The sequence below is a fragment of the Macaca fascicularis genome, chromosome 12 (assembly GCF_037993035.2).
Source record: "Macaca fascicularis isolate 582-1 chromosome 12, T2T-MFA8v1.1".
Classification (NCBI taxonomy): Eukaryota; Metazoa; Chordata; class Mammalia; order Primates; family Cercopithecidae; genus Macaca; species Macaca fascicularis.
This window is the reverse complement of record NC_088386.1, coordinates 77,782,905-77,807,729: the sequence shown is the minus strand read 5'-3', so window position 1 is coordinate 77,807,729 and position 24,825 is coordinate 77,782,905. Positions and strand designations below refer to the sequence as shown.

General features: G+C 35.7%; 1 protein-coding gene across 12 annotated transcripts in view; it reads left to right on the top strand.

Annotated features, from left to right (window-relative positions):
* PDE1A (phosphodiesterase 1A) overlaps nt 1-24,825 on the top strand; it is a 431,299-nt gene that overhangs the window by 325,897 nt on the left and 80,577 nt on the right. For all 12 annotated transcript variants that reach the window (XM_065525726.2, XM_005573638.5, XM_065525725.2 and 9 more), the window contains 5 exons: nt 1,545-1,727; nt 7,659-7,725; nt 11,046-11,162; nt 12,027-12,167; nt 18,193-18,293. In XM_065525726.2, the coding sequence (XP_065381798.1) occupies nt 1,545-1,727; nt 7,659-7,725; nt 11,046-11,162; nt 12,027-12,167; nt 18,193-18,293 (609 nt within the window). The remainder of the gene's footprint in view (nt 1-1,544; nt 1,728-7,658; nt 7,726-11,045; nt 11,163-12,026; nt 12,168-18,192; nt 18,294-24,825) is intronic.

Here is a 24,825-nt window from a genome sequence, read left to right as displayed (position 1 = left end):
TTCATTCATTTGATCCTCAATCGCAGATACTCTTTCTTCCAGTTGATCGAGTCGGTTACTGAAGCTTGTGCATTTGTCACGTATTTCTCGTGTCATGGTTTTCATCTCTTTCATTTCGTTTATGACCTTCTCTGCATTAATTACTCTAGCCATCAATTCTTCCACTTTTTTTCCAAGATTTTTAGTTTCTTTGCACTGGGTACGTAATTCCTCCTTTAGCTCTGAGAAATTTGATGGACTGAAGCCTTCTTCTCTCATCTTGTCAACAGTCATTCTCTGTCCAGCTTTGATCCGTTGCTGGCGATGAGCTGCGCTCCTTTGTCAGGGGAGATGCGCTCTTATTTTTTGAATTTCCAGCTTTTCTGCCCTGCTTTTTCCCCATCTTTGTGGTTTTATCTGCCTCTGGTCTTGATGATGGTGATGTACTGATGGGGTTTTGGTGTAGGTGTCCTTCCTGTTTGATAGTTTTCCTTCTAACAGTCAGGACCCTCAGCTGTAGGTCTGTTGGAGATTGCTTGAGGTCCACTCCAGACCCTGTTTGCCTGGGTATCAGCAGCAGAGGCTGCAGAAGATAGAATATTTCTGAACAGCGAGTGTACCTGTCTGATTCTTGCTTTGGAAGCTTCCTCTCAGGGGTGTACTCCACCCTGTGAGGTGTGGGGTGTCAGACTGCCCCTAGTGGGGGATGTCTCCCAGTTAGGCTACTCAGGGGTCAGGGACCCACTTGAGCAGGGAGTCTGTCCCTTCTCAGATCTCAACCTCCGTGTTGGGAGATCCACTGCTCTCTTCAAAGCTGTCAGACAGAGTCGTTTGCGTCTGAAGAGATTTCGGCTGTGTTTGTTATTGCCCTGTCCCCAGAGGTGGAGTCTACAGAGACAGGCAGGTTTCCTTGAGCTGCTGTGAACTCCACCCAGTTCGAGCTTCCCAGCAGCTTTGTTTACCTACTTAAGCCTCAGCAATGGCGGGCGCCCCTCCCCCAGCCTCGCTGCTGCTTGCCGGTAGATCACAGACTGCTGTGCTAGCAATGAGGGAGGCTCCGTGGGTGTGGGACCCTCCCGGCCAGGTGTGGGATATGATCTCCTGGTGTGCCTGTTTGCTTAAAGCACAGTATTGGGGTGGGAGTTACCCGATTTTCCAGGTGTTGTGTGTCTCAGTTCCCCTGGCTAGGAAAAGGGATTCCCTTCCCCCTTGGGCTTCCCAGGTGAGGCAATGCCTCACCCTGCTTCAGCTCTCGCTGGTCGGGCTGCAGCAGCTGACCAGCACCGATCGTCTGGCACTCCCCAGTGAGATGAACCCAGTACCTCAGTTGAAAATGCAGAAATCACCTGTCTTCTGTGTAGCTCGCGCTGGGAGTTGGAGACTGGAGCTGTTCCTATTCGGCCATCTTGCTCCGCCCGATTTTTTTTTTTTTCTTTAGAGAGTACATATTAAGGAATAAACAGAGCGGTATTGGCTATATTTTAAATTCCATTGCAATCCTTGTTTTCCTGTTATTAGTTTTTCCTCACTTTTTAAAAATGTTTAATCTGTATAAATTTTTGTAGAAGACTTCTGGATACTGAAGATGAGCTCAGTGACATTCAGACTGACTCAGTCCCATCTGAAGTCCGGGACTGGTTGGCTTCTACCTTTACACGGAAAATGGGGATGACAAAAAAGAAACCTGAGGAAAAACCAAAATTTCGGAGCATTGTGCATGCTGTTCAAGCTGGAATTTTTGTGGAAAGGTAAGTGAAATTGTTGGCATCTCAAGACAATAATATTTGAAAGGCAGCAGATACATTCATTTTATAAAAGGTATGAGCAGTCTATATTTCACTTATTGAGGAAAACTGTAATCATAATTATAACTAGAATGAACAAATTTGGGACTTTATGATGAACTTACCTATAACAAAAACACCTGGTCCCAGATGCATTCTTTTTATTTATTTTAAGTTGACATGAAGACTGATTGCAAAGACTTTTGAATGACCTTTCTCCTCAAATGAACCTTTGTGAACAACTGTTTAAAAACAATTCTGACACATGTATATGTTACACAACTAATTTTACCTGAATAAAATGTAACATTTCATAAAATACATTCTACATTGGGTAGCAATCTACATGTCAAGATCACTCAGGCCTTCCTTTGCCCTAAAGATAAAAGCCCATTCACTTCCCATCTTTCCATAATGGAGGAAATCCCTCTCGTGCTCACTTTTGATAGTTTTTTTTTTCCCCCAACATTTCTGTCACTGAAGCAAGGGATATTTGATGGCCCCTAGAAACGCCTAGTTATATCATCAGAGTTTTCAACGTGAAACATATGTTAATATGACCCAATTTTATGTTCTTTCAGCCCTTAGGAATACAGCTTATTTTTTCCATCTAGGAAACAAGATATTTCCTAGAACTAAAACTACAAAAGACCCGAAATAGACATTTTATGTTTGACAAAATTGAAAAGTAGTTATCAGAAATCCCTTAGATTAAAAAATAATTATATGAAATTATATATAGAACGATTATTTGAATATTTTAGAAACTAGTAAAGTTGAGAAACAGAGAACATTTTGCCAATATGCTTAAAATTAAATTTTAGAGAAAATGCATTATTTCTCATCTTCTGATATCTCTAGGTATTACTGTTAATAAACATTACAAACTTTAATTTTCTTCTGCTAAAGGGACAATGGAAAGCACATTTGAATTTCTAAAAGTGCAAATGAGAATGCATGGCAAGAAATGTATTATAAAACTTAAAGATGGTTAAATACACTACGCAATTTAAAGAAGATGACTTTTCTCTAGCACCGAATTAAAAATATCTAAATAGTACATCAGAAAATCTGTGAGAGAATCACAGATGAAACATGAGAGTATGTTTGATTTGCTAAAGAAATGTATATTTTGTCTTCTTTGTTTAAAAAAAAATTGCAGAACTTGGCAAACTGGGAAAAAATGTAAACTGTGGAGGAAGATCAACCGAATTTCCATTTCGATTCAAGAGAAGGTTATAATACATAAAATATATGAATATGCTAAATTTCCATTTTTTCATATGTTTATTTAGTAGCCTATAAAAGTATAAAATTTTATTTAGTAGCCTATAAAAGTAAACTTTTTTAGTAGCCTATAAAAGTATAAAATTGTACTTCAGGTAACTAAATTAGTAAGCAGTCTTTAAGAAATCAGTGTGCTAAGAACATATGGAAAAAAGTCTTTTTTTAATCACTGTTGAATCCCCACTAGTAGGTGCATAAAAATAGTGGGACAAGTTTATTGGAACTTTTCAAAAGTAATCATCTTCAATCCTGACAGCTGAGTCTACTTGAAGTCTTGTTGCTTCTTCCTTTAAACACTTCCTCCCAAGATTCAATTCCCCGGCAAGCCCTGGCAATTACTTACCCAAATGCATTCTGAATCCACTCACTTCCTCATCTCCACTCCTGCAACCACAATCTAAGCCTCCACTATCTGCCTTCAGAAATATGACAGTAACTTTCTAACTGGGCTCCTCTCCTCCTCACTTGCTCACGCCAACCAAACCATTCCACAGTGATGTTTTTAGAATACAAATTAGTTCCTGTCATTCTTCTTCTTTTTTTTTTTTTTGACGGAGTCTCGCTCTGTCACCCAGGCTGGAGTACAGTTGCACGATCTCGGCTTACTGCAAGCTCCGCCTCCCGGGTTCACGCCATTCTCCTGCCTCAACCTCCCGCGCAGCTGGGACTAGAGGCGCCCGCCACCTCGCCCGGCTAGTTTTTTGGGGTTTTTTTGGTAAAGACGGGGTTTCACCATGTTAGCCAGGATGGTCTCGATCTCCTGACCTCGTGATTCACCCGCCTAGGTCTCCCAAAGTGCCGGGATTACAGGCGTGAACCACCGCGCCCGGCCTAGTTCCTCTCATTCTTAAGCTTCAAACTACCAGAGGGTTTCCCAATTCACTTGAGCCTGGTTAGGTCCCATTTTGCTTTCTAGCCTCATCTACTGCAAACTTCATCCTTGACTGAACACCTATACCAGCCTGATTTCAATTTCAAGGACATTTCTAAGCTCTTTCCTGCCTTGGAGCCATTCATCCTGTTATTTTCTCTGTCAGAAGTGGTTCTCCCCACCCTTCAACATAGCGGGCTGGCCCTTTTACCGTTCCAGAGGTCTTCCCGGATCACTCTATTGCTGTTCCTCACTATTGCTGCCCCCAGCCAGTGGTTTACCTTCCAGCACTTATCCCTGTTTGTAATCATATATTGTCTCTTATATTTCATTTCTCCTCACCACTGGAATAAGCCCTGTGAAACAGCAGCAGTATTTTCCTTGCCTTCCACTGAATAAGTCTGCTGCCTCTCAGAGTGCCTAGTATAAAATAGTGTTGTTTTTTGTTTGTTTTGTTTTGTTTTTCTTTGAGACGGAGACTGGCTGTGTCACACAGGCTGGAGTGCAGTGGCGTGATCTCTACTTACTGCAACCTCCGCCTTCCGAGTTCAGGAGATTCTCCTGCTGGGATTACAGGCTCCTGCCACCCTGCCTGGCTAATTTTTTTGTATTTTTAGTAGAGACAGGGTTTCCCATGTTGGCCAGGCTAGTCTCGAACTCCTGACCTCAGGTGATTCACCCGCCTTGGCCTCCCAAAGTTTTGGGATTACAGGCATGAGTCACTGCGCCTGGCCTTAAAATAGTATTTTTTAAAGGAGTTTTTGAATTATATCTTGTAACTATTATGGAAACTTCCAAAAATAATCCACTACATTTCCAGTTAGACTTTCACCACCTTTAGAGCCCAGGAAATTCATTGTCATTTTTCAGAAAGTTGTAATATATCACCTGTTTACTAAAGTGTGAGACAACTGGGTTAAGATATCTCTGATACTCATTCTTTTTTTTTTTTTTTTTTTTTTTGAGACGGAGTCTCACGCTGTTGCCCAGGCTGGAGTGCAGTGGCGCGATCTCGGCTCACTGCAAGCTCCGCCTCCCGGGTTCACGCCATTCTCCTGCCTCAGCCTCCTGAGTAGCTGGGACTATAGGCGCCCGCCACCGCGCCCGGCTAATTTTTTGTATTTTTAGTAGAGACGGGGTTTCACTGTGGTCTCGATCTCCTGACCTTGTGATCCGCCCGCCTCGGCCTCCCAAAGTGCTGGGATTACAGGCTTGAGCCACCGCGCCCGGCCTCTGATACTCATTCTAATTCAAGGATGAGTCATCTTAATTTTCCATCTTAGTTTACTATTTCTAATTTTCCATCCTAGAATTCTATTCCTGATTATAGAATTAGAAAAGTATGATAATGGGAAAGTTTTGCTGTCTCTTTGGAAGGGTAATCCTCTTTGTCTTCCTTTACATTTCATGTAATGAGAAAGTATATTGGTATTCATTTCTCAACCTATCCCAGGTTTAAGAAACTCAGTAGCACCAGAGGTCCCATTGAGGCCAGAGAGCTCTAAAGATACAAGGTTTCGAACCAATGATATTGGCTGCAAAGTAATGAGAACAGTTACAATAATAATAAAAATGACGACTTTCTTGTATTGAGAATCATTTACTCTTCACAAAAAGCTTATAATTATTCTCATTTTACAAATGAGTGACATTAAATAGTTTCCAAAGGTCACACAGCAGTGAGTGGCTAACATGTGATTCAAAGCGTGTGTTCTCTTTGCCTTTCTGTGCCATAAAGTCAAGTTAATGTTAATTAACATTTTAAAATTTCTTAATCCTGAATGATTTTTATATTGATCCTTTTCCCTGTTCATCATCCTTCAATTTCCCCTGCACCTCCATTTTTTAGTATTAATGGTAATGACTAGAAACAGATGGAAAAGACTGTTTCCAAAAAAAAAACCTAAGTATCATTGTCGATAGTAATTATTCTAGATCTTGTATAGTATGATTAGTAGTTTCCTTGCTCTGCAAGATTAGAATAATTATACTTATATCAATGAAGTAATTAATATAAGTATTCTTAGTTTTAACTGTTCTAAAATCTTTCAATAGAGATATAGGATAATTTCTTATTTTACCTAATCACCCACATCCAAAAATAATTTATGATTATTTAAAATAAAGTGGAAGCATGAAACCTTTGTGCTTAAGGTCTCTAGAATAAAATGGAGAGATACTTCATCAAGAAAACCTAGGCTAGAGATGTAATTAAACACAATATTTTCATTCTGAACTTCCAACTAGTCAAGACTTAACAGGAAAACATGATAAATTGCTTAGCTTTGATTATCTTTAACAAATGATGACTTTTACATAGAAACTGAGTAATATGTCCCATGCATTTTTAACATAAGGAACATTGAATCAAAAAATTTAGTATCTTCTATAGCGGTTTTATAAAAGACGCAGAATATTGCCCATGTGACCGTTTCTTACATCGAACATATTTATCATATTTAATTAAGCTATGGCATTCTCCAGGCCTTTTGTAGGGAGAATTTACAGATATAGCCTAGAAATTCAGCTTGTTGTGGACTAACTTGATATAAAAATTAAAGGACATGATTAATAATCAATTGAATTCTTTCTTCCCAGGTCTTGGAGGAGGAAACATGTTTCTTTCAGAGTCCCGAATGGAAGCACTATTGCTATATCACACACTAGGCTATCATATTGATTCTTTTCTCACATGAATTCATGGAGGGGGTTCTTATATTTGGTTTATGCTATTTGGGTTGCCCAGCAGAAGATAGAAAAAATCAAATCACTGATTATTAAAAACACTTTTGTTGGCTCGGTGTGGTGACTCACACCTGTAATTCCAGCACATTGGGAGGCCGAGGTGGGCAGATCGTGAGGTTAGGAGTTTGAGACCAGCCTGACCAACATGGTGAAACCCTGTCTCTACTAAAAATACAAAAATTAGTTGGGCATGGTGGCACGTGCCTGTAATCCCAGCTACTAAGGAGGCTGAGGCAGGAGAATCGCTTGAACCCAGGAGGCGGAGCTTGCAGTGAGCGGAGATCACACCACTGCATTCCAGCCTCCACGACAGAGCAAGACTCCATCTCAAAAAAAAAAAAAAAAAACAGAAACACAAAACAAAAACAAAAAAACACTTTTGTTATTGATACTATTATGGAAATGAAAATAACCTTGTTTTCTTTCTGAATAACCTTTCTTAATATTGAATGACAATTTGAACAAACTTAAATAAGTTTTGCTGATATTAATTTCCCAATATCATTAAATAAAAGAAGGGAGCTATGTAAATTCTGATGACACTACATCTCCCCCCCTATAATTTTAATATAAAAATATAAAGGAAATATTTTAATGACATTTAGCTTCCAGACTAAAAATTTTGTCATATAAATGGACACAAAACAGAATGTTCTGCTGTCAGGGATATGTTGGCATGTTAGAAAGTTGTTGCATATGCAAAGTGTAGTGCATCTTTCAATATGATAAAGTTCAGGGAAGGATATCTTTACATGGAAACTAAAGTCACATTAACTTTACAAGGTGATTGTGAATAGAGAATATATTACATTGTCAAATTGTAGATGTTTAGTAAAAGGTGACTATAGTTATCATTGTTGACACAAAGGGAGTCTGTAACTAATGATAAGAGGTGAACATGTCAAAAGTAATCTCTTCCCTTACATTTCAGAAATAGTTGAAAACTTTGAATCAATGAGTTTTATATATACACTTATTTTTGTCTTTTTTAGGATGTACCGAAAAACATATCATATGGTTGGTTTGGCATATCCAGCAGCTGTCATCGTAACATTAAAGGTGAAATCATTTCATTATTTTCATGTTTAAAATGGTCATTTAAAAAATGTTCTTAAAAAGGCTAGGAGAAAACGAGAATAGATCTTTACTGCAGCCTACATCTTAGAACGTTAAAAAATTCAACATATTCTAACAATTTAACAAATGAACTGTGTTCCAAATCATGACTCATTGTAGATTTAAATGACTGATTTACACAAACTATATCAACGTATATATATGCATGTTTGTATGTATACATACGTGTGGTTTTTTTCTTAATTTTATTTATGGGGATCTTGAATTTATTTTGAAATGGCACTAGTACTTGTCAAAATGTACATATTTTGTTATGAATGTATTATGGAAGAGTTAAATGCATGTTATAAAAAGATGTTTTAGTCAATTATGTTTAAATGACAAAACATATAGAAGGAAATTATTTAGGATTGTAGGTCTGAAAAATACAAAATGTAAGATAAAATTAAGAAAGAAAAAAAACCTTATCTCTCTTATCTTTGGCTTCTCCTGTGGCTACACTATTCTAAGGCCCAATTGCAGTGCTATATATGTTATAAATAATCAGAGTTGAAACTCTGAAGTGAGTAAAGTTGTTGGCTCACATACATGCCCCATTGTGTGTGTATGTTTATGTGTGTGTGTGTGTGTGTGTGTGTGTGTGTGTGTGTGTGTGTGGTGTTCATGTGCCTTGTTTCTAAATGTTATTTCTACAGAGGCATTTTGTAGGCTCATCCTTCTAAATTCCTTGTTTCTATTGCCTAATTTGGTTAAGGGAAATTAACATTGTCTCCTAAAACATCTTCATGTTGCTTTTTCTGCATTAACCAAGAATTTAAAGGATATTGGCAGCAGCAGATCTTGGGTTGATTTATTTCTGACTTATTGTACTCCTTTTTAATTTTAAATTTGTGTTTTCAAAATTTTTAAGCATCTTCTTCACATTTGTTTTTTCTCTGCTGCATGTTAGATTTTAATCTCATTAATTTTAAAAAATAGCTCGTTTTTCTTTGGTGCTTTTTTATATTTGTGTTTCTCTGCTTCCTGTCAGATCAGAGAGGACACTAGATTCTGATAGGAACGCAAACCCTACTGTGAACTGTGCATGTGAGGGTTGTGCACGGCTGATGAGGTAGAACAGTTTCATTCCAAAACCACCCAACCCCAACTCGACCTGTGGAAAAATTTTCTTCCACACAACTAGTTCCTGGTGCCCAAATATTGAGGACCACTGCATTAAAGGATATTAATCATTCCTCGGTTCTTGAGAGATTTTGCCTTCTCTATTATTTCCTTAACAGTGAGCAAGAAAATTACTCATTTTTATTTTATTTATTTTAAGAATCTTCCCTTAAAAACCAACTAACAAAATATTTTAGTGTGAGAGAATGTAGTATGTTTTCTAACATGTCGTATAGTAAAAAAGATATAAACTAACAGGTTGAGAAAGGGAATATCACCAAGTAAAGAATGTTTTAGTTAAATAACTCTTATTTTCTGAGAAGCCTCCTTGTCTTGTTCGTTCTCAATCTGATGACATAAAATCCAAGCATCTGCAGTAGTTTACAAATGTAAATCATCAGGGTTTATAAAAAAATTCTCAAGAAATAAAGAATTAACCTTTTACTCAGTGGGAACACCCAAGTTGGAGCTGTAAATATAAATAGCAACCTTCTAAGAGTCTGGACTAACTCTTGTTTGTTAGCTTTGGAGTTTGATAAAAGATTTGTTGGCCTCCTTTGAGATTTACTGATGTAAAATGCCTTCTAACAGAACTTATAATAACTTTCAATATATAAAGAGATAAAGCAAGCATTTGGGGATCAAATAAGGGCCAAATGCAAGGAATTTAATGACATACAAGCAAACCAAAAACTATTTCATTGGTGCTTGTTTCCAAGTGATTAAAAATACCATTTGAAGCTCTTATTTTTTGAAGGAAGTATTTTTAAAAGAGACTGAATACTTTTTATCAGGTTTTTAATTTGGTTCTAGCATATTATAGCACATAGAGTTGGCCTCCAGAAAAAATGTGTTGAATGAAATTTGAAACATGCCTACTCAAATAGAAAATTAATGCATAGCTTTATGGTTGCCCACTTGCTGTTCAATACTAAACCTACTGTATGTGTGTAAACAGTAGGCCTTCTTGCTAGCAGTTTCTGATAACCATTAGAATGGACTACAGTGCTTCTATAGATTTTCAAAGCAAAATCATGAGGTAGTTGGAGTGGTTTATATCCCTGCTCACTGCCCTCTCTCTCTGTTATGGGGTACTTTCTAGTTTCCCTTCTGGCCTGCTTGCTTCCCTAGGGAATTGCATGAAATACGAGTATTACTATCCTCTTCCTCAATCAAAAGGCCCACTTCCTTTTTCTCACCACCTGTCCCTCGAGCAAATTATTAGTAAGTCAGCCAAAGATAGAGCAAATAATAATAGGTGAAAAGTAGTGTTAAAAAATACCTTTTAATAATTAAAGATAGTGTATACTCTATCTCTCTATGATATTTATATATTTTTCTTTCTTTCTTTCTTTTTGGAAATGGACTCTCACTCTGTCACCCAGGCTGGAGTGCAGTGGCGTGATCTTGGCTCACTGCAATCTCCGCCTCCTGGGTTCAAGCGATTCTCCTGCCTCAGGCTCCTGAATAGCTGGGATTACAGGTGTGCACCACCACACCTGGCTAACTTTTGTATTTTTTGTAGAGATGGGGTTTCACCATGTTGGTCAGGCTGGTCTCAAACTCCTGACTTCGTGATCAGGCCATTTTGGCCTCCCAAAGTGTTGGGATTACAGGTGTGAGCCACTGCACCAGGCCAATATTTACATCTTATAACAGGACGTAAATATCAAAACTTTATGCCAAACTGCAAACTCTTATGGTGAAATTTCAAGCAATGTAGCAAGTGAGTAAGAAAGAAAAACTGGCACTATTTCTTCTGTATTTCCCAATTGACATCACCTATGTAACTAGCAATTCTATGCTAAATTGAGGTCCACTCTGAGAAAATGATTTATGGGAGGAAGTTGGAGAGAGATTAAAGATAATGACAGTATTATGGTATTATCAAATGCATTAAATCAGTTTAGTAACTTTGGGATTAAAGAAAAGGTTTTGGTGCTTTATTCAGCATTATGGCCTCAATTTTCTGGACCCATGGATACTAAGTGGTCCTGTCCTATGAAACTCTGGTCAAAGTGTAGTTTGGCATGCTAAATTGAAAGATGACCTGCTAAATGTACAATGCCTTATCTTTTGAATAAATTCTCATAGAAACATTATTGTATTGGCACCTAAAGTACTTATTCTTTTTTCTACAGGATGTTGATAAATGGTCTTTTGATGTATTTGCCCTAAATGAAGCAAGTGGAGAGCATAGTCTGAAGTTTATGATTTATGAACTGTTTACCAGATATGATCTTATCAACCGTTTCAAGGTCAGAAACATGGAACACAAGTGAAATGCTCTTAGAATTGGTTATTTGAATAAGAATGAAAATGCAGAACATTTGAGTAATTAAGCAATTCATTTTAGGATGTCTTAGCAGGTCACAGAATTAAGGGGATGAGGTCTTTACATGATAGAACCATTCTTCACAACTCACTGACACATCTATATATGCACCTAGAGATCATGAGACCACTATAGCCTCATTCCAGCAAGATGCCAACATCCCCTGACTTATTCACAAAACACTCACATGAGGTTTGGCAGCTATGTCTTAAAGAAATATGACTACTCCAGCATTCTTAAAATACAAAATGAACCTTTACTGCCAGCTTTTCTTAAATTAGATTGAAGGGTCTTCTAATTAACTTCATTTAGAACCATCCAAGCAATAGATTTGATACAGACTACTGAGCAGACTGTATCTTATTACTTTCATCATTTCCTATAGAATAATCACATTTTTAGAGCTGTAAAGTACTGGGAGATAATCTATTTTAACCTCTTTGTATTAAGATAGAAAAACTAGACTCCACTAATTGTAACTGGAAATATTTACCCTTTTAAGAACTAGCCTTCCTACTCTCTGGAAGATACTAAAATTTCAGTGTAATAGTATGAGTAAGTCTGTAATTTAATCTGTCCTAGTTAAATACTAGGGGGTTACAATCCTTCTTTTTGGGAATGAAAGCTAACATGTTCATGAAGTGGTTTTTCAGAACAATCGACATTTGACATAAAGAAACTGTTGTCCACATCTGACTCACTAATATGTTCCACGACAAACTGTGCTCAAGTTGATTTAGTACCACTTTTTTGGTCAAAATATAATTATAATTATTACTTTCCACAGATTCCTGTTTCTTGCCTAATCACCTTTGCAGAAGCTTTAGAAGTTGGTTACAGCAAGTACAAAAATCCATATCACAATTTGATTCATGCAGCTGATGTCACTCAAACTGTGCATTACATAATGCTTCACACAGGTATCATGGTAAGAAAGTCTTTGTAACTGAGGTTTGTTCATTTGGAAGCATCAACTTCCATTCCTGTAAGTTCCTATTGTCTCTTTAATGCCCATAGAGGTATTCAAAGTAATAAGTTTTATAAATAATAATTGTTTGGATTTTTGAAGCTTCATGGGTTATAATATACATTTTTCAAAAAATACTTTAAGTCACTGCAAAAAAGATAACCAGAGGCAAATAAAAATATATGTTTCCCCAAATTTGGACTACCAAACATTTTTGTTTGTAAAGTCATTTTTTCCATAGAAATCAACCAAAAAAAGTGACCTAGAGAAAAAGTCTTTAGAATAAAAGTTATAGCACTCTGTTCTCACTCATTATGTGCTCCTAACCTGACCTTAGTCGCTTTTGCTCTCTTAGTCACAGTCAAATTCTAATAGGATTTGGGGAAATTATTCATGTGAATTTTTCCAAATTTTCTTTCCTCTTCTTTGCATTTGATGAATCAATGAATGGGTGACTAAATGATTCAGCGAAGCAAAGCCTGAAATAACAGTGAGTGTATGACAGGAACTCTGAGAGAGCTGGGAATTTTTGTAATGTCTTAAAACTCACAGTGATTCCCAGAAGGTAAAAAGTGAGGAACTGACCTTCCTGTGAAGGTGCCAAACTGAGCTGGGTTCAAAAAAGGAGCAGGCCATGTGAGATTTCTAAATCCTAGCACCTGCTTTAATTGTGAAGTGTAGTGAGAAAATGCCATTTCAACCTAGGAGGCAACCAGAATTTTGTCATTTACAAAAAATATTCCTGCTTGAATGCATTTTTTTTTTTTTTACATTTGCTACAAGTGTAAAGGGAGTCAAATAAAAGTCTCCTATATCACCTTCAGAACATCTGGTGTGAAGGTGACATTGAAGAGATGTGGGTGTCATATTAATTGGTAAACAGAGAAAATCAAATCTACAATGTGGTTTTACTCTCAGAATTATAAGGAAGACTGTTGTGGGACCTAGTAGGCCATTCCAACTTCTCTGTAAGACTGGGGAATTTGGCCAAGCCTGGCATGACTCCTAGAAAGTTAAAGTTGTTAGCAAAGATCACATAGTCACTTTCTGAGAGCTATGACTTACCAAATATAAATGTAACTTTCTGATTGTATTCATCCTTTAGCAAAAATGTGTCACTGGGCTCTTTACTCATCCATTAATTTGGCCATTACAAAAATAGTCTGGTAGTAGACCTTTAGTGTTGTCCAGAATCAAGAAAATACATTTGAACTAAAGAGAATAATGAGAAATTCTACCATAGATGGAGAAAGGGAAGACAAAATGAGTTTATGAATGTATTGACTATTTTGTCAAAACTAGGTTACACTGTCAGCTTCACAATTTTTGGAAAGTTATTTTAACAAGTTTTGCCTACATTAAAAAGTAGTGATAGGTGACTATTACATTTCATGTATACGAATGTGTTGGTTCTTTGTAACAAAAAAGCTTTATAGAAATTTTCATTAGCAAAAACTCTTTAGTTCTTTCTCACCCCTCAGATTTGATATAAAGAAGACTGGGTCATCTACTCTAGTGTTTTGGTTGATGCCCTGCTATTTCAGGATGGCCCTATCAGTGTGACATTTATGAAGCACTCCGGTAGCAGCCCAGTACTGTCAGGAGACTAATGCATGTTGTCATCTGCAAGATGTTTTAAGGACCATTCCTGAAAGGGATTGCAATTAAGCCATCGTCCTTCTGTTTGTTAATGTCATAAGGGACGCCTTCAAGTCTGGGAGTAGACAATGCCGAGGAGAGTTGATGCTCATACACCTGCTTGTCCCCCTCACTCTCCTTTTGTCGCTTGATTCATTTGTAGTCCTGTGCCATGGTGACAGTGATGTGCAATAACTCAGTCCATTTGCTAAGGAACAAATGTTTTATAAAGTGCTGTCAAGCCACCTTCAAATGTCTCTTTGAATATGAAATTATCCAAGGGCCTTGGCCAGAAGACATTTGCATTAGAGGGTTCCTGGCATTGCGTTCTCTCTAATACTAAGAGTACAAGGAAGAGAGATGAATTTACATCAAGCTCCTTTGGAATTTTTAGTGCACTGACTACACAGAAACAGTCTTCCACACTTTGGAATGACTGCATTTTTCTCTGATTAGTCTACAGTACATTTAGCACTACATATTTCTACAAATTATGTGGAAATTCTGTTCTTATAAATGGCTTCCAATATGATAGTGTTTGGAAGAGGAAAGAGAGTGTGGACTCAGGAAGCAGTCAGACATGAGTTTAAACCCATGCCCCACCACTTTCTAATTCGCTAGCTCTACATTGCTTCCCTTGTCACTAAAATGCAGTTAATAATACCAGCCACCTTATAGAATGGAAATGAGGAGTAAATAAAATCACATTTGTAAAGCACCTAACCTAGTGCCTAAAACATAATAGCTATTAACATACCTTCATTAATTAATTGTAATATGCCAATTTTCTATACTGGTAACTTACAGCAAACTTCTTCAGCCTATTCAAAGGAATAGAGAAAAATAGTGTCAAATCTCATAAATTCTAGCTAAAAGAGTTGTTGATACTCAAGGAATCAAGAAATAAATGTGATTTTCTGACGTGAAATTCTCCCCACCCTTTATATAATACACATATATACTTTGTATAATACACGTATTTACTTTTTTTATCCCACAGGCGCACACACACACACATCCTGAGTAATTCAGATATGAAAATTACATTATAAGTCCTAAGTCAAAACTCTATTCGCCTCTACCCATTCATATAGTAAAATTAGCTAGAAATTCTCCTTTTGAAACCTTAGAAGAATATGTTCAGCATATTGCCTTCTTTATGTAATGAATGCTATCATGATCCGTGGAAGAAATAGAAACTTTGAAATCAGACAGATTTGGGTTTGCATTCCTGCTCTGCCACTAGATAGGTACGTGAACTTTGAAATGTTGATCCATTTCTCTAGGATTCAGCTTTGTTATCTGCAACATAGGTATAAAAATATTTACATATAACCATCTTATGAAGTGGTTATAAGAATTTAATGAGACCAGCTAACTAAAGTGTCCAGTTAATAATTCCCTTCCTTTGTTTCTGTTTTAATACATGTGGCTAATAGCAGTCAATACCTCTTTATAAGTTGATGACTGCCCATTCTAGAGTAAGCCAACCTGAGCATTTCTCCAGACAAAATACAACCTACAGGTCTGATGAAATACAGTGTCTGCATTGCTCATGACTTATCATCTTAACCCTTTATTTCTGCCTGTTAGGAATCAGAAGAAACTTGGATTTGTATTGACCACTGCTGTAGTTGGAAAGAGTGACAGGATTTAGCCTCATTCTCTCTGGCTTGCCCTCAGGAGTCATTTATAAAATCTATGAATTTAAGCACCTGTTTTCTGAGTTAGAATTCTTTTTGATACTAGCACAAAATGAATCAGCAGCTAAGAAACTAACAATCAGTCCAGAATTCTACTTTTGCTAATACAAAGTAGATGTGTTTTTAAATTAAGTGTGAAAGTTCAATGTTTCTCTCTTCCTATACTAGTTTGTAGTGGAACTTAATGATTTAGTCCATAGTGTGGAAATAAGTAAGGGGAATTTGTGGAGAAAGTACTATTTATGGGAGGCAGAAATGAACCAGAATAAAAACAGGAAATGTGTTTATAATAAATTTTCACAGCTAGCAAGATAATAATTTTAAATATTTACAAGTCAATCACTAATTAATTCCATCTCTGATTTTCTAATTTAATTTCTTTTTACTATTGACACTTTATATTCTGTATTATCATAGTAGATAATGAATGCTGCCTTTTAAAAACCACAGCTATATTTATAAATACATAATTTGAGCCCACCCCAAAATTTAAATAAGTGACTTTTTAAAAAGAAATCATTTTCTTTAATAAAACAGTGGGTTTCTAGGGTTCAAAACTAGTTTAACTTCAATTGCTATTCATTTCATGGTGTTTATAGTTCCATAGTTTCATTGGGAACATTGGCGGCTCAGTCCCAATTCAGACCTCTATAAGGTCACTTTCTTCCTTTTAATGACTCATAATTAAATGTGTCTATGAACACAGAACAGCTAGTTATATTAACTCCTTTTGGCTCTGAAAATTATTTCTGCTTCATCTGATTGTGAGGCGTTTGTACTTGAATTACAATCACTAATGATATTTTAACTATTATTTCCCAGATTTAATGCCTTAATCAATGCATTTAACATAGTAAGTTCCTAGCAAAATGCCATTTATTCTTTATTTTACCATATGACAAGACATGATAGGCACAGTGCATACATTAACTCAAAACTTCTTCTTAAACCCCATAGGGGAAAGGTTACTAATGCCATTGTCACCAGAACTGTAGCTGAGAGGGTAAATAACTCATTTTCCTGAGGATTAACAGAGATTTAAAACCAGGACTGATTCCATGGTCTCTTACCACTGTTACCTCTTTCTAATGCAAAACTAGCTAATTGCAATTTAACAAATACTAAGTTCCTAATATGTGCCAAATATCATGATAGGTTATGTGAAGGGAGCTAAGATTAATAAGATTATAGCTTTGGTATCTATGAGATTCAGCAATTGTCACTGCCTTCATTTTTGACCCATGGACCTACAATGGCTTTCTTTTACCTTTTACACAAAATCTAAATTCATCAATTCTCATCAAATTAGTCCATTCACTCTTTCCATACTCTCCATATTCTTCAATTTCACTTCACTTGATTCTCCAACACAATTGTACTAATGACAATTCTATTTTAATACAGACCTTATAGTATGATTCTACATTTGCTCTATTTAAAATTCTTCTGTCTCTATCCTTGCACTTAACTATCAATCTTTTTCCATCCTTTTCCCAAGATCCACTGCCACCAATTAGCCTTTCTGTCTATGCTCTTAAATTGCATCTTTATTCTGCAAACTTTTATCAAGTGTGCACAAAGTTTACATGATCTCTTTCTGTTGTTTTTTGCAAGGTCTTTTATTGTTTTAAGTGTATAGAATAAGACCACTCCGAGTGAGCTTCATAGCATTTTGGATTCCGCATTTCTACCATCAAGTGCCATCTATTTATAGTGTTCTCTAGTAGAACTTGCTGTGATGATGGAAATGGTTTGTGTCTTTGCTGTACTATATGGTAACCACTTGTCACATGTGACCAATAGGCATATGGAATATGGCTAGTGTAACTGGGAAAGTGAATTTAATTTTAATTAATTTTCTTTATTTTTAATTTAAATAGTCACATGTGGTTACCATATTGGGCAGTGCAGTATAAGGGTTTTACAAAATGTGAGTGATGAATAAACTATTGAATTATTTCTAAATGAACTAATAATAGCAGAGAACTTTTGTTAAAGCATCTAGCTAGTAACTGAAAGGTAAATGTATGTAAAGTGGATAGTCATGGATTTTACATGAAAGGATTTATTCTTTTAGCATTATTTGAAGTTAATTGCACAGCCATTTTTATGTGTTATGAATAGAAAATTTTGTGAATTTCAGAAACTTTTCTAAATCTCTAAACATAAATATGAAGTGTACTTTCTCTAGTAAGGAAGTGAATATTTTTAAGTTTTAGATGAACATTTTTTTTCATAGTAGATTGTTCAACAACACTTGGGCTAAAAGACATTTTAATGTTGCGTGAGCTATATGTTAAAAATCACCAAACTGTAATTGATTTCAGAAGAACCCAAACATGTATGGCTGTAAATTCAAAATCCAGTTAGGGTTCACTTTTTAAATAATAGGAAACTGCTCCTTTTTCAATTAGCAAGGACAATTATATTCTGAATTTTGAACTTATAGGTCATGAAACCATCATTGACCTTATGAAGCATCCATCATGCACAATTAGTGGAGGTAAAAATAGGGAAAAAATTAAAAGAAATAAAAAATAATTTTATATGATTACATAAACAGGGTGCGCTGAAAGTCCTTTTCAGAGAAAGGAAAGATGGTATTTATTTCTTGAATATAATAGATTCTTTCTGTGATTTACTAGCACTGGCTCACTGAACTGGAAATTTTAGCAATGGTCTTTGCTGCTGCCATTCATGATTATGAGCATACAGGGACAACAAACAACTTTCACATTCAGACAAGGTAAGTTTGAAAAAGTATTAACTTTCATTAGTTAAAATTTGAAATTTATTTTTCTGCATATTACTTAAGATAATTTTTAAAAAATAATAAAGATTCTAATAAGAACAGGTTTAATGAATTTTTAGCAAAATTTCTTAAGCTGCTAACACTTGAATCAGTCGACTACTATTTTTCCAGAATGTTGTGTATAGTATTTTGTGGCATATCTAGCAATTTAAAGAACATGAAAATGTTTAAGGCAATCTGTCCCTGCCCAGAACTTACACTGTGAACTACCACACAAGTCAGACATCTATTCACTGATGCAAATCTTGCAACATAATGCTTAAGGTACTGATTTCATGTCGTTATGTATTTGAAAGTAATAAAATTGTACTTCTGAAAATAAAATCCAAAAATTAAATCTAATTTTCAGGCCAGCATGAAGTATTAAATTTAAAATAACTAGAAAATGAAATTATTTAATGATGGTTACAATGGAAGTTATTTAAATCAAAATACCAGAGTGAAAGTATGTTAGTCTGTTAGGGATGCCATAACAAAATACCACAGAATGGGTGGCTTAAACAACATGAATTTATTTTTTCACAATTATGGATGCTGGGAGTACAGGATCACAGTGTCAGCTGGTTCGGTTTCCTCTGAGGTTGCTCATCTTGACTTACAGACAACACCCTCCCTGCTGTTTTTTCACATGGTCTTTTCTCTGAGCACATGCACCCCAGTGTCTCTTCCTCTTCTTATATGAACACCAGTCATATTGGACTTGGGCCTCGCTCTTGTTACTTCATTAACATTAATTACACCCTTAATAGCCCTATCTCCAATACAGACACACTGAGGGTTAGGGCTTCAACATATGAATTTTAGGGCAGACACAATTCAGTCTATAACAGAGAGTTAGCCTAAACTCTTTTTAGTTAGGCAGAGAAGTCAGTATCTGAGAAGCAAGATTTGGTCTAGGCCCCATCAGGATCCAGCTTACTTTATATGTGTGGGATCCTGAAATTTCTTAAGGATGCTTAATAAGGAGATATATATGTTAAGAGCTGATGTGTCTCTTGAACCACTGCATAAATCTCCATTCTTATTGAGGAAAGATTAAATCTGATTTTTTTTCTAATTAATAGACTTTGTTTCTTAGAGCAGTTTTAGATTCACAGAAAGACTGAACAGGAAGTACGGAGTTCTATGAGTTCCATATGCTTCCTCCTGCTACCCTAAAGTTTCCTTGTTATTAACATCTTACACTGGTGTGAGATATTTGTTACAACTGATTAACCAATATCGATAACTTGTTATTAACTAAGGTCCATTGTTTGTATGAGGGTTCACTGTTTGCATTATGGGTTCTATGGGTTTTGACAAATGTATAATGTCCTGTATCTACCATTGCAGTATCACAGGCAATAGTTCCACTGCCCTGAAAGTCTCCTGTGCTTCATCTATCATTTCTCTCTTCCTGCCCCTTTACCTCTGGCAACCACCGGTCTCTTTAATGACTCTTTAGTTTTGCCTTTTCCAAAATGTCATATAGCTGAAATAATAAAGTATACAGTTCTTTCAGACTGGGTTATTTCGTTTAGAAGAATGTGTTTAATGTTCCTCCATGTCTTTTCATGGTTGGCAGCTTATTTCTTATCACTGAATATTATTCCATTGCATGGACATACCATATTTTGTTTATGTATTCACCTATTAAAGCAAATCTTGGTTGTTTCCAAATTTGGGCACTTATGAATAACACTGATATAAGCATACATGTGCAGGCTCTTGTGTGGTCAGTTCATTTGGTTTTTAAATATATATATTTTTAACAACTGATTTTCCAGATGTGGGAGTTATTGTTTGATGTGGGGAATATAGAAACAGTTTATTAAAATATTAGACAGTTTAGAACTTAAAGGACCATAAGATGAGTGAGATCCACAGTATAGATCATCTGGTCTGATTTCCATCATCTAAAAATAGAAAATGAAGATCTCGAGAGGTGAAGTGACCTGTCTATATGCACCTGGTCAGGTGATGGCAGTGGCAGAATTGAGGAGTGAGAAGAGGGACACTCACTGTCAATCCAGTTTCCTATACAAGCGTGCTCCCACGGCCAGAGACAGACACATGATAATTCTAACCTGTTAAAGCCTGAAATGGGGTGGGCTTACACATGTAACCCTTTAATGGAGACACAGGAAGAGTTACAATTCAAACAGTGAAGTGTTGGGGAGGGCATTCTGTCTGTCTCTGGAATGGAGGAAACCCCAGGGTCTCCTAGATTGACACAGGTTGAAGGGAAAAGGAAAACTTCAGAGTCTGGTTATGTAGCAGGAATGTTATTTTTCTACCCATATTTGCAGAGTATAGGGAGATTTTTGCTTTTATTTGTGTTTAATGTCAAAGGAAAACAGGACTATGCAGATCATTTTGCTTACCAAAGGGTCTCTACATCCACTGGATCCGCAACATGGAGGATTTTAATTAAAGATTGCTCATCACTGAGCTAGGCTTTGTACAGGAAAACAGTTCTAGGGGTTTGAGAAGAAAGCAAGTGATTTGTTATCAGTGAATACCAGTTGCCCTTTCGACTTTGAAAAGTAAAGGCCAGTGGGCTGGCCTCTTCCAGCAGCAGTGTTAGATCATCACTCTGGCTTTCTCCTTTTACTATTTATCTGCGACTGGATGAAGAGTTCTGATTTACTTATGCATTTGGCTGTGGAGAGGGAGGAGGAGGAGGTGGAGGAAAGGAGGGGGATGACAAGGAAGAGGAGGACAAGGAAGGGCAGATGGGGGCAGAGAAGGAGAAAGAAGAATCCTATTTTTTTCAATTTATATTTTAAAACTCTGTATAAAAATGGGAAAAAAATTGCCTGACAGAGTAAACTATTTAATGAATGAATTCGACATGAACTTGAAAATTCCGTGAACCAAAATGTTGTAATGACCAAAATGCAACAATATAACATGATTTTTAGCTCTCAATATTGCCTTCATCCAAGAAGAAATAAGGTCATATGTCATTTATATCAGTAATTATATTTTATTTTATATTATTCATTGTTACTTGGATTTGAGAGTGTTTTTTCCAATCTGGAAACTAATTTACTACAGAATACAAAATGGCTAAAATGCGATTTGGAACATAGGGCAAGGCTAGATTTGAGTTCAATGCAGATATTATAATGCATGAAATCCTTGAAAGTGTAAATAAATGGAAATAATTTCCTCTTTGTGAAAAGAAATTGCCAGGCTACATGTTGCCATGGATACTGGATGTTGCTCAGAGTCTGTTCTTTTCTTAGCAGTCAAAGACCATCTCAAGCATTAGACCATGCCGCATTCTCAGCATCCTTGTTAGCTTTATGAGACAAAATCATGCACACTTTCCTACAATTAAATCTGGTTCAAAAACACATTTTAGCTGGTCTCTGAACAAGTAAATGGTGATACTTGGAGCCATATCATGTATTAACTCTGACAAATCTGCTATGGCTAGATTTGGTGCCATATAGTGCAAATGTTACTGGAAAATCACAGCTTTCCCCATGATCTCAGCAAACTTCTAGAAATGCACACAGTGTTTTGCTTGGGAAACATCTAGTTGATTATCTCTTCAATGAGGATTATACATATGCTTTGCCAGTTCACATTTCTGTATGTTGAGGTATGATTATTGATTAAGTCCTTTTTAGGCCTTAACTAAGATTGTTAAATGGAAATCTATTTTAGAAATATGTGCTATTAAAGACATATGTTATTTCACCTTTATGATAGTGCTAGAAACAAAAAAGAAAGTAACAGTGCCTGGTAGGTCATTTATCATATGTTGGATGAATAATAAAGCTTGGTATATCTGGCAGACTATCAGACACAGATTTTAAACAGGCTGCTTGTATAAAATGTCAGATTTCTTTAGTTTTTGTTTTCTTTGTTGTTTTTAAATAATTTTTATTGTGCACATTTATGGTATATAACATGATATTATAAAATATAGAGAGATAGTAAAAAGATTATTATACAGAAGCAAATTAATATATCCATGATCTCACATAGCTACCCATGTGTGGTAGTGGTGTTGTTTTAGTAGGAACTTTCGTTTTTTATTTTGTCCTTGTCTACTCTATCATAAATATTCAGTGGGAGGGCCAGTTATAACTAGGACTTTACCCACTGAAAAGCCTGAAACAGTAAGTCTGAGTGAGGAGTTTTAAGTCTAAGTATCTACCAGGAGATAGGAGAGTGAGAGAAGCCTTGGTGTTGGGTAAGTGGTAGCAAACTTGCTACAAGTTTTAACTTGACTTTCTTTTTTGCTCTATTTGTTGCCAACTTTCAACTTGCCAACTTATATGAATGAGTTCACCATTTTAAGAGATTGAACATAGTGATTTTGCTTCCATTCCACACTTGCATAATGATCTGGCAACCTAGGAGATAGAGGAAGGAGAAGCCCAGGTTCCATTATACAGATCTGAGAATGCTTGAAATATTTCAGACTTAGAGTTAGAACACCAAATTCATCAATGCAACTTGAAGTATACCAATTTATTTGATAATCAAATTATATTAAAATACAGACAGGTGAGAAATAAAAGCCTTCCCTTGATGTATTCATCATTTTAAAAAATAAAATGTTCCTTTTAAATGAGTGATGAAGCATACATTTAAGTGTTCTTTAAAAATGATTTTTCCATCTTAATTTTAAAACAAAAGGATCTATAACATTAAAAATTTAATCACAACATTATAAGTGAGTAAAAAACTAGAATCATAAATGGATCAAATGCTTTTCTTCATCCCCTTCCTGCTACCCAAAGTAATTTTAGTTTAAAGGAACAGGGATGATATCAACACTCTTGAATGGGTACAAAGGGGTTTGTTCATTCACTGATTGAATAAGACGTTAGGTAATTTTATTCTCTTTGATATAGCTAGAGTATTTTGCAGGTGTCTGGATTACAAATCAGAAGGAAAAGGCATAAGCACATTTAAACTATAATAATGATAATTAAAAGAAAACTAAGCACCAAAACTAAGTGGGGTTTATCCCAGGTATGCAGGTCTGGCTCAACATTCGTAATTCAATTAATATAATCTATCACATCAACAGGGTACAGAAAAAAAAAATCATGTGATCTTGTCAATAAATGCAGAAAAAGCATTTTACAAAACACTCCAACCCACATTTATGATATAAACTCTAACTAGGAATAGAGAGGACCTTCCTTAACTTGATAAAGAATATCTATACTAGAGTAGAATTGTGGTTATGAGGGACTCGGGTGGAGATAAAAGATAGGAAGTTGTTGGCCAAAGGATACATAATTTCAGTTAGATGGGAGAAATAAATTCAAGAGATCTATTGTACAATGTGTCAACTAGAGTTGATAACAATGTCTTGTATTCTAAAAGATTGCCAAGAGTAGATTTAAGTGTTCTCACCTCAAAAAATGGTAAGTTGTAAAGTAGTACATATGTTAATTAGCCTGAGTTAGCCATTCCACTATGTGTGTATGTATATATAAATGTGTATAGATAGATAGACAGATAGATAGATAGATAGATAGATGATAGATAGATAGATATACATGTTTCAAGACATCATCTCATACATGATAATTATATATATAATTTTAATTGTCAATTAAAAAGTAAATAATTAATTAGAAGAAAGGAATTTATTAAAAACCTACAACTAACATCATACTTAATGGTGAAAGACTTGAAGCTTTCCCACTAAGATTGTGAACAAGACAAGATGTCCTCTTTCACAACTAATTTTTGTATCATACTGGAAGTCCTAGCTAATGCAATACAACTAGAAAAGGAATTAAAAGGCATGCATCTTAGGAAGAGAGAAATAAAATTATTTTTGTTTGCAAATAATATGATTGTCCATGTAGAAAATCTGAAAGAATTGACCAAAAAACTCCTGAAACTAATAAGTGATTATAGCAGGGTTGCAAAATACAAGGTTAATACACAAAACTCAATGGCTTTCCTATATGCCAGCAATAAGCAAATGTAATTTGAAATTGAAAACACAAATACCATTTGCATTAGCACCACCCAAAATTAAATATTTAGGTATAAATGGAACAAAACATATACAAGACCTTTATAAGAAAAACTGTAAAACTTTGATGAAAAATAATACAGGGACAGATATTTCATGTTCATGGATAGACTCAAAATTGTCAGAATGTCAGTTCTTCCCAACTTCATCTATAGATTTAATGCAATCCCAATGAAAATACCAGCAAGTTATTTTGTGATTCTGACAAAGTGATTCTAAAGTTTGGATGAAGAGGCAAAAGACTCATAATAGCTAGCACAGTTTTAAAGGAGAAGCACAAAGTTGGAGGACTGACATTACCTAACTTTAAGACTTGCTACAAAACCACAGTAATCAAGACAGTGTAGCATTGCTAAAAGGACAGACAAATAGATCAATGAAAACAGAATAGAAAGCCCAGTAATGAACCTACAAAAAATATAGTCAACTGATCTTTGACAAAGGAATAAAATCAATATAATCTTT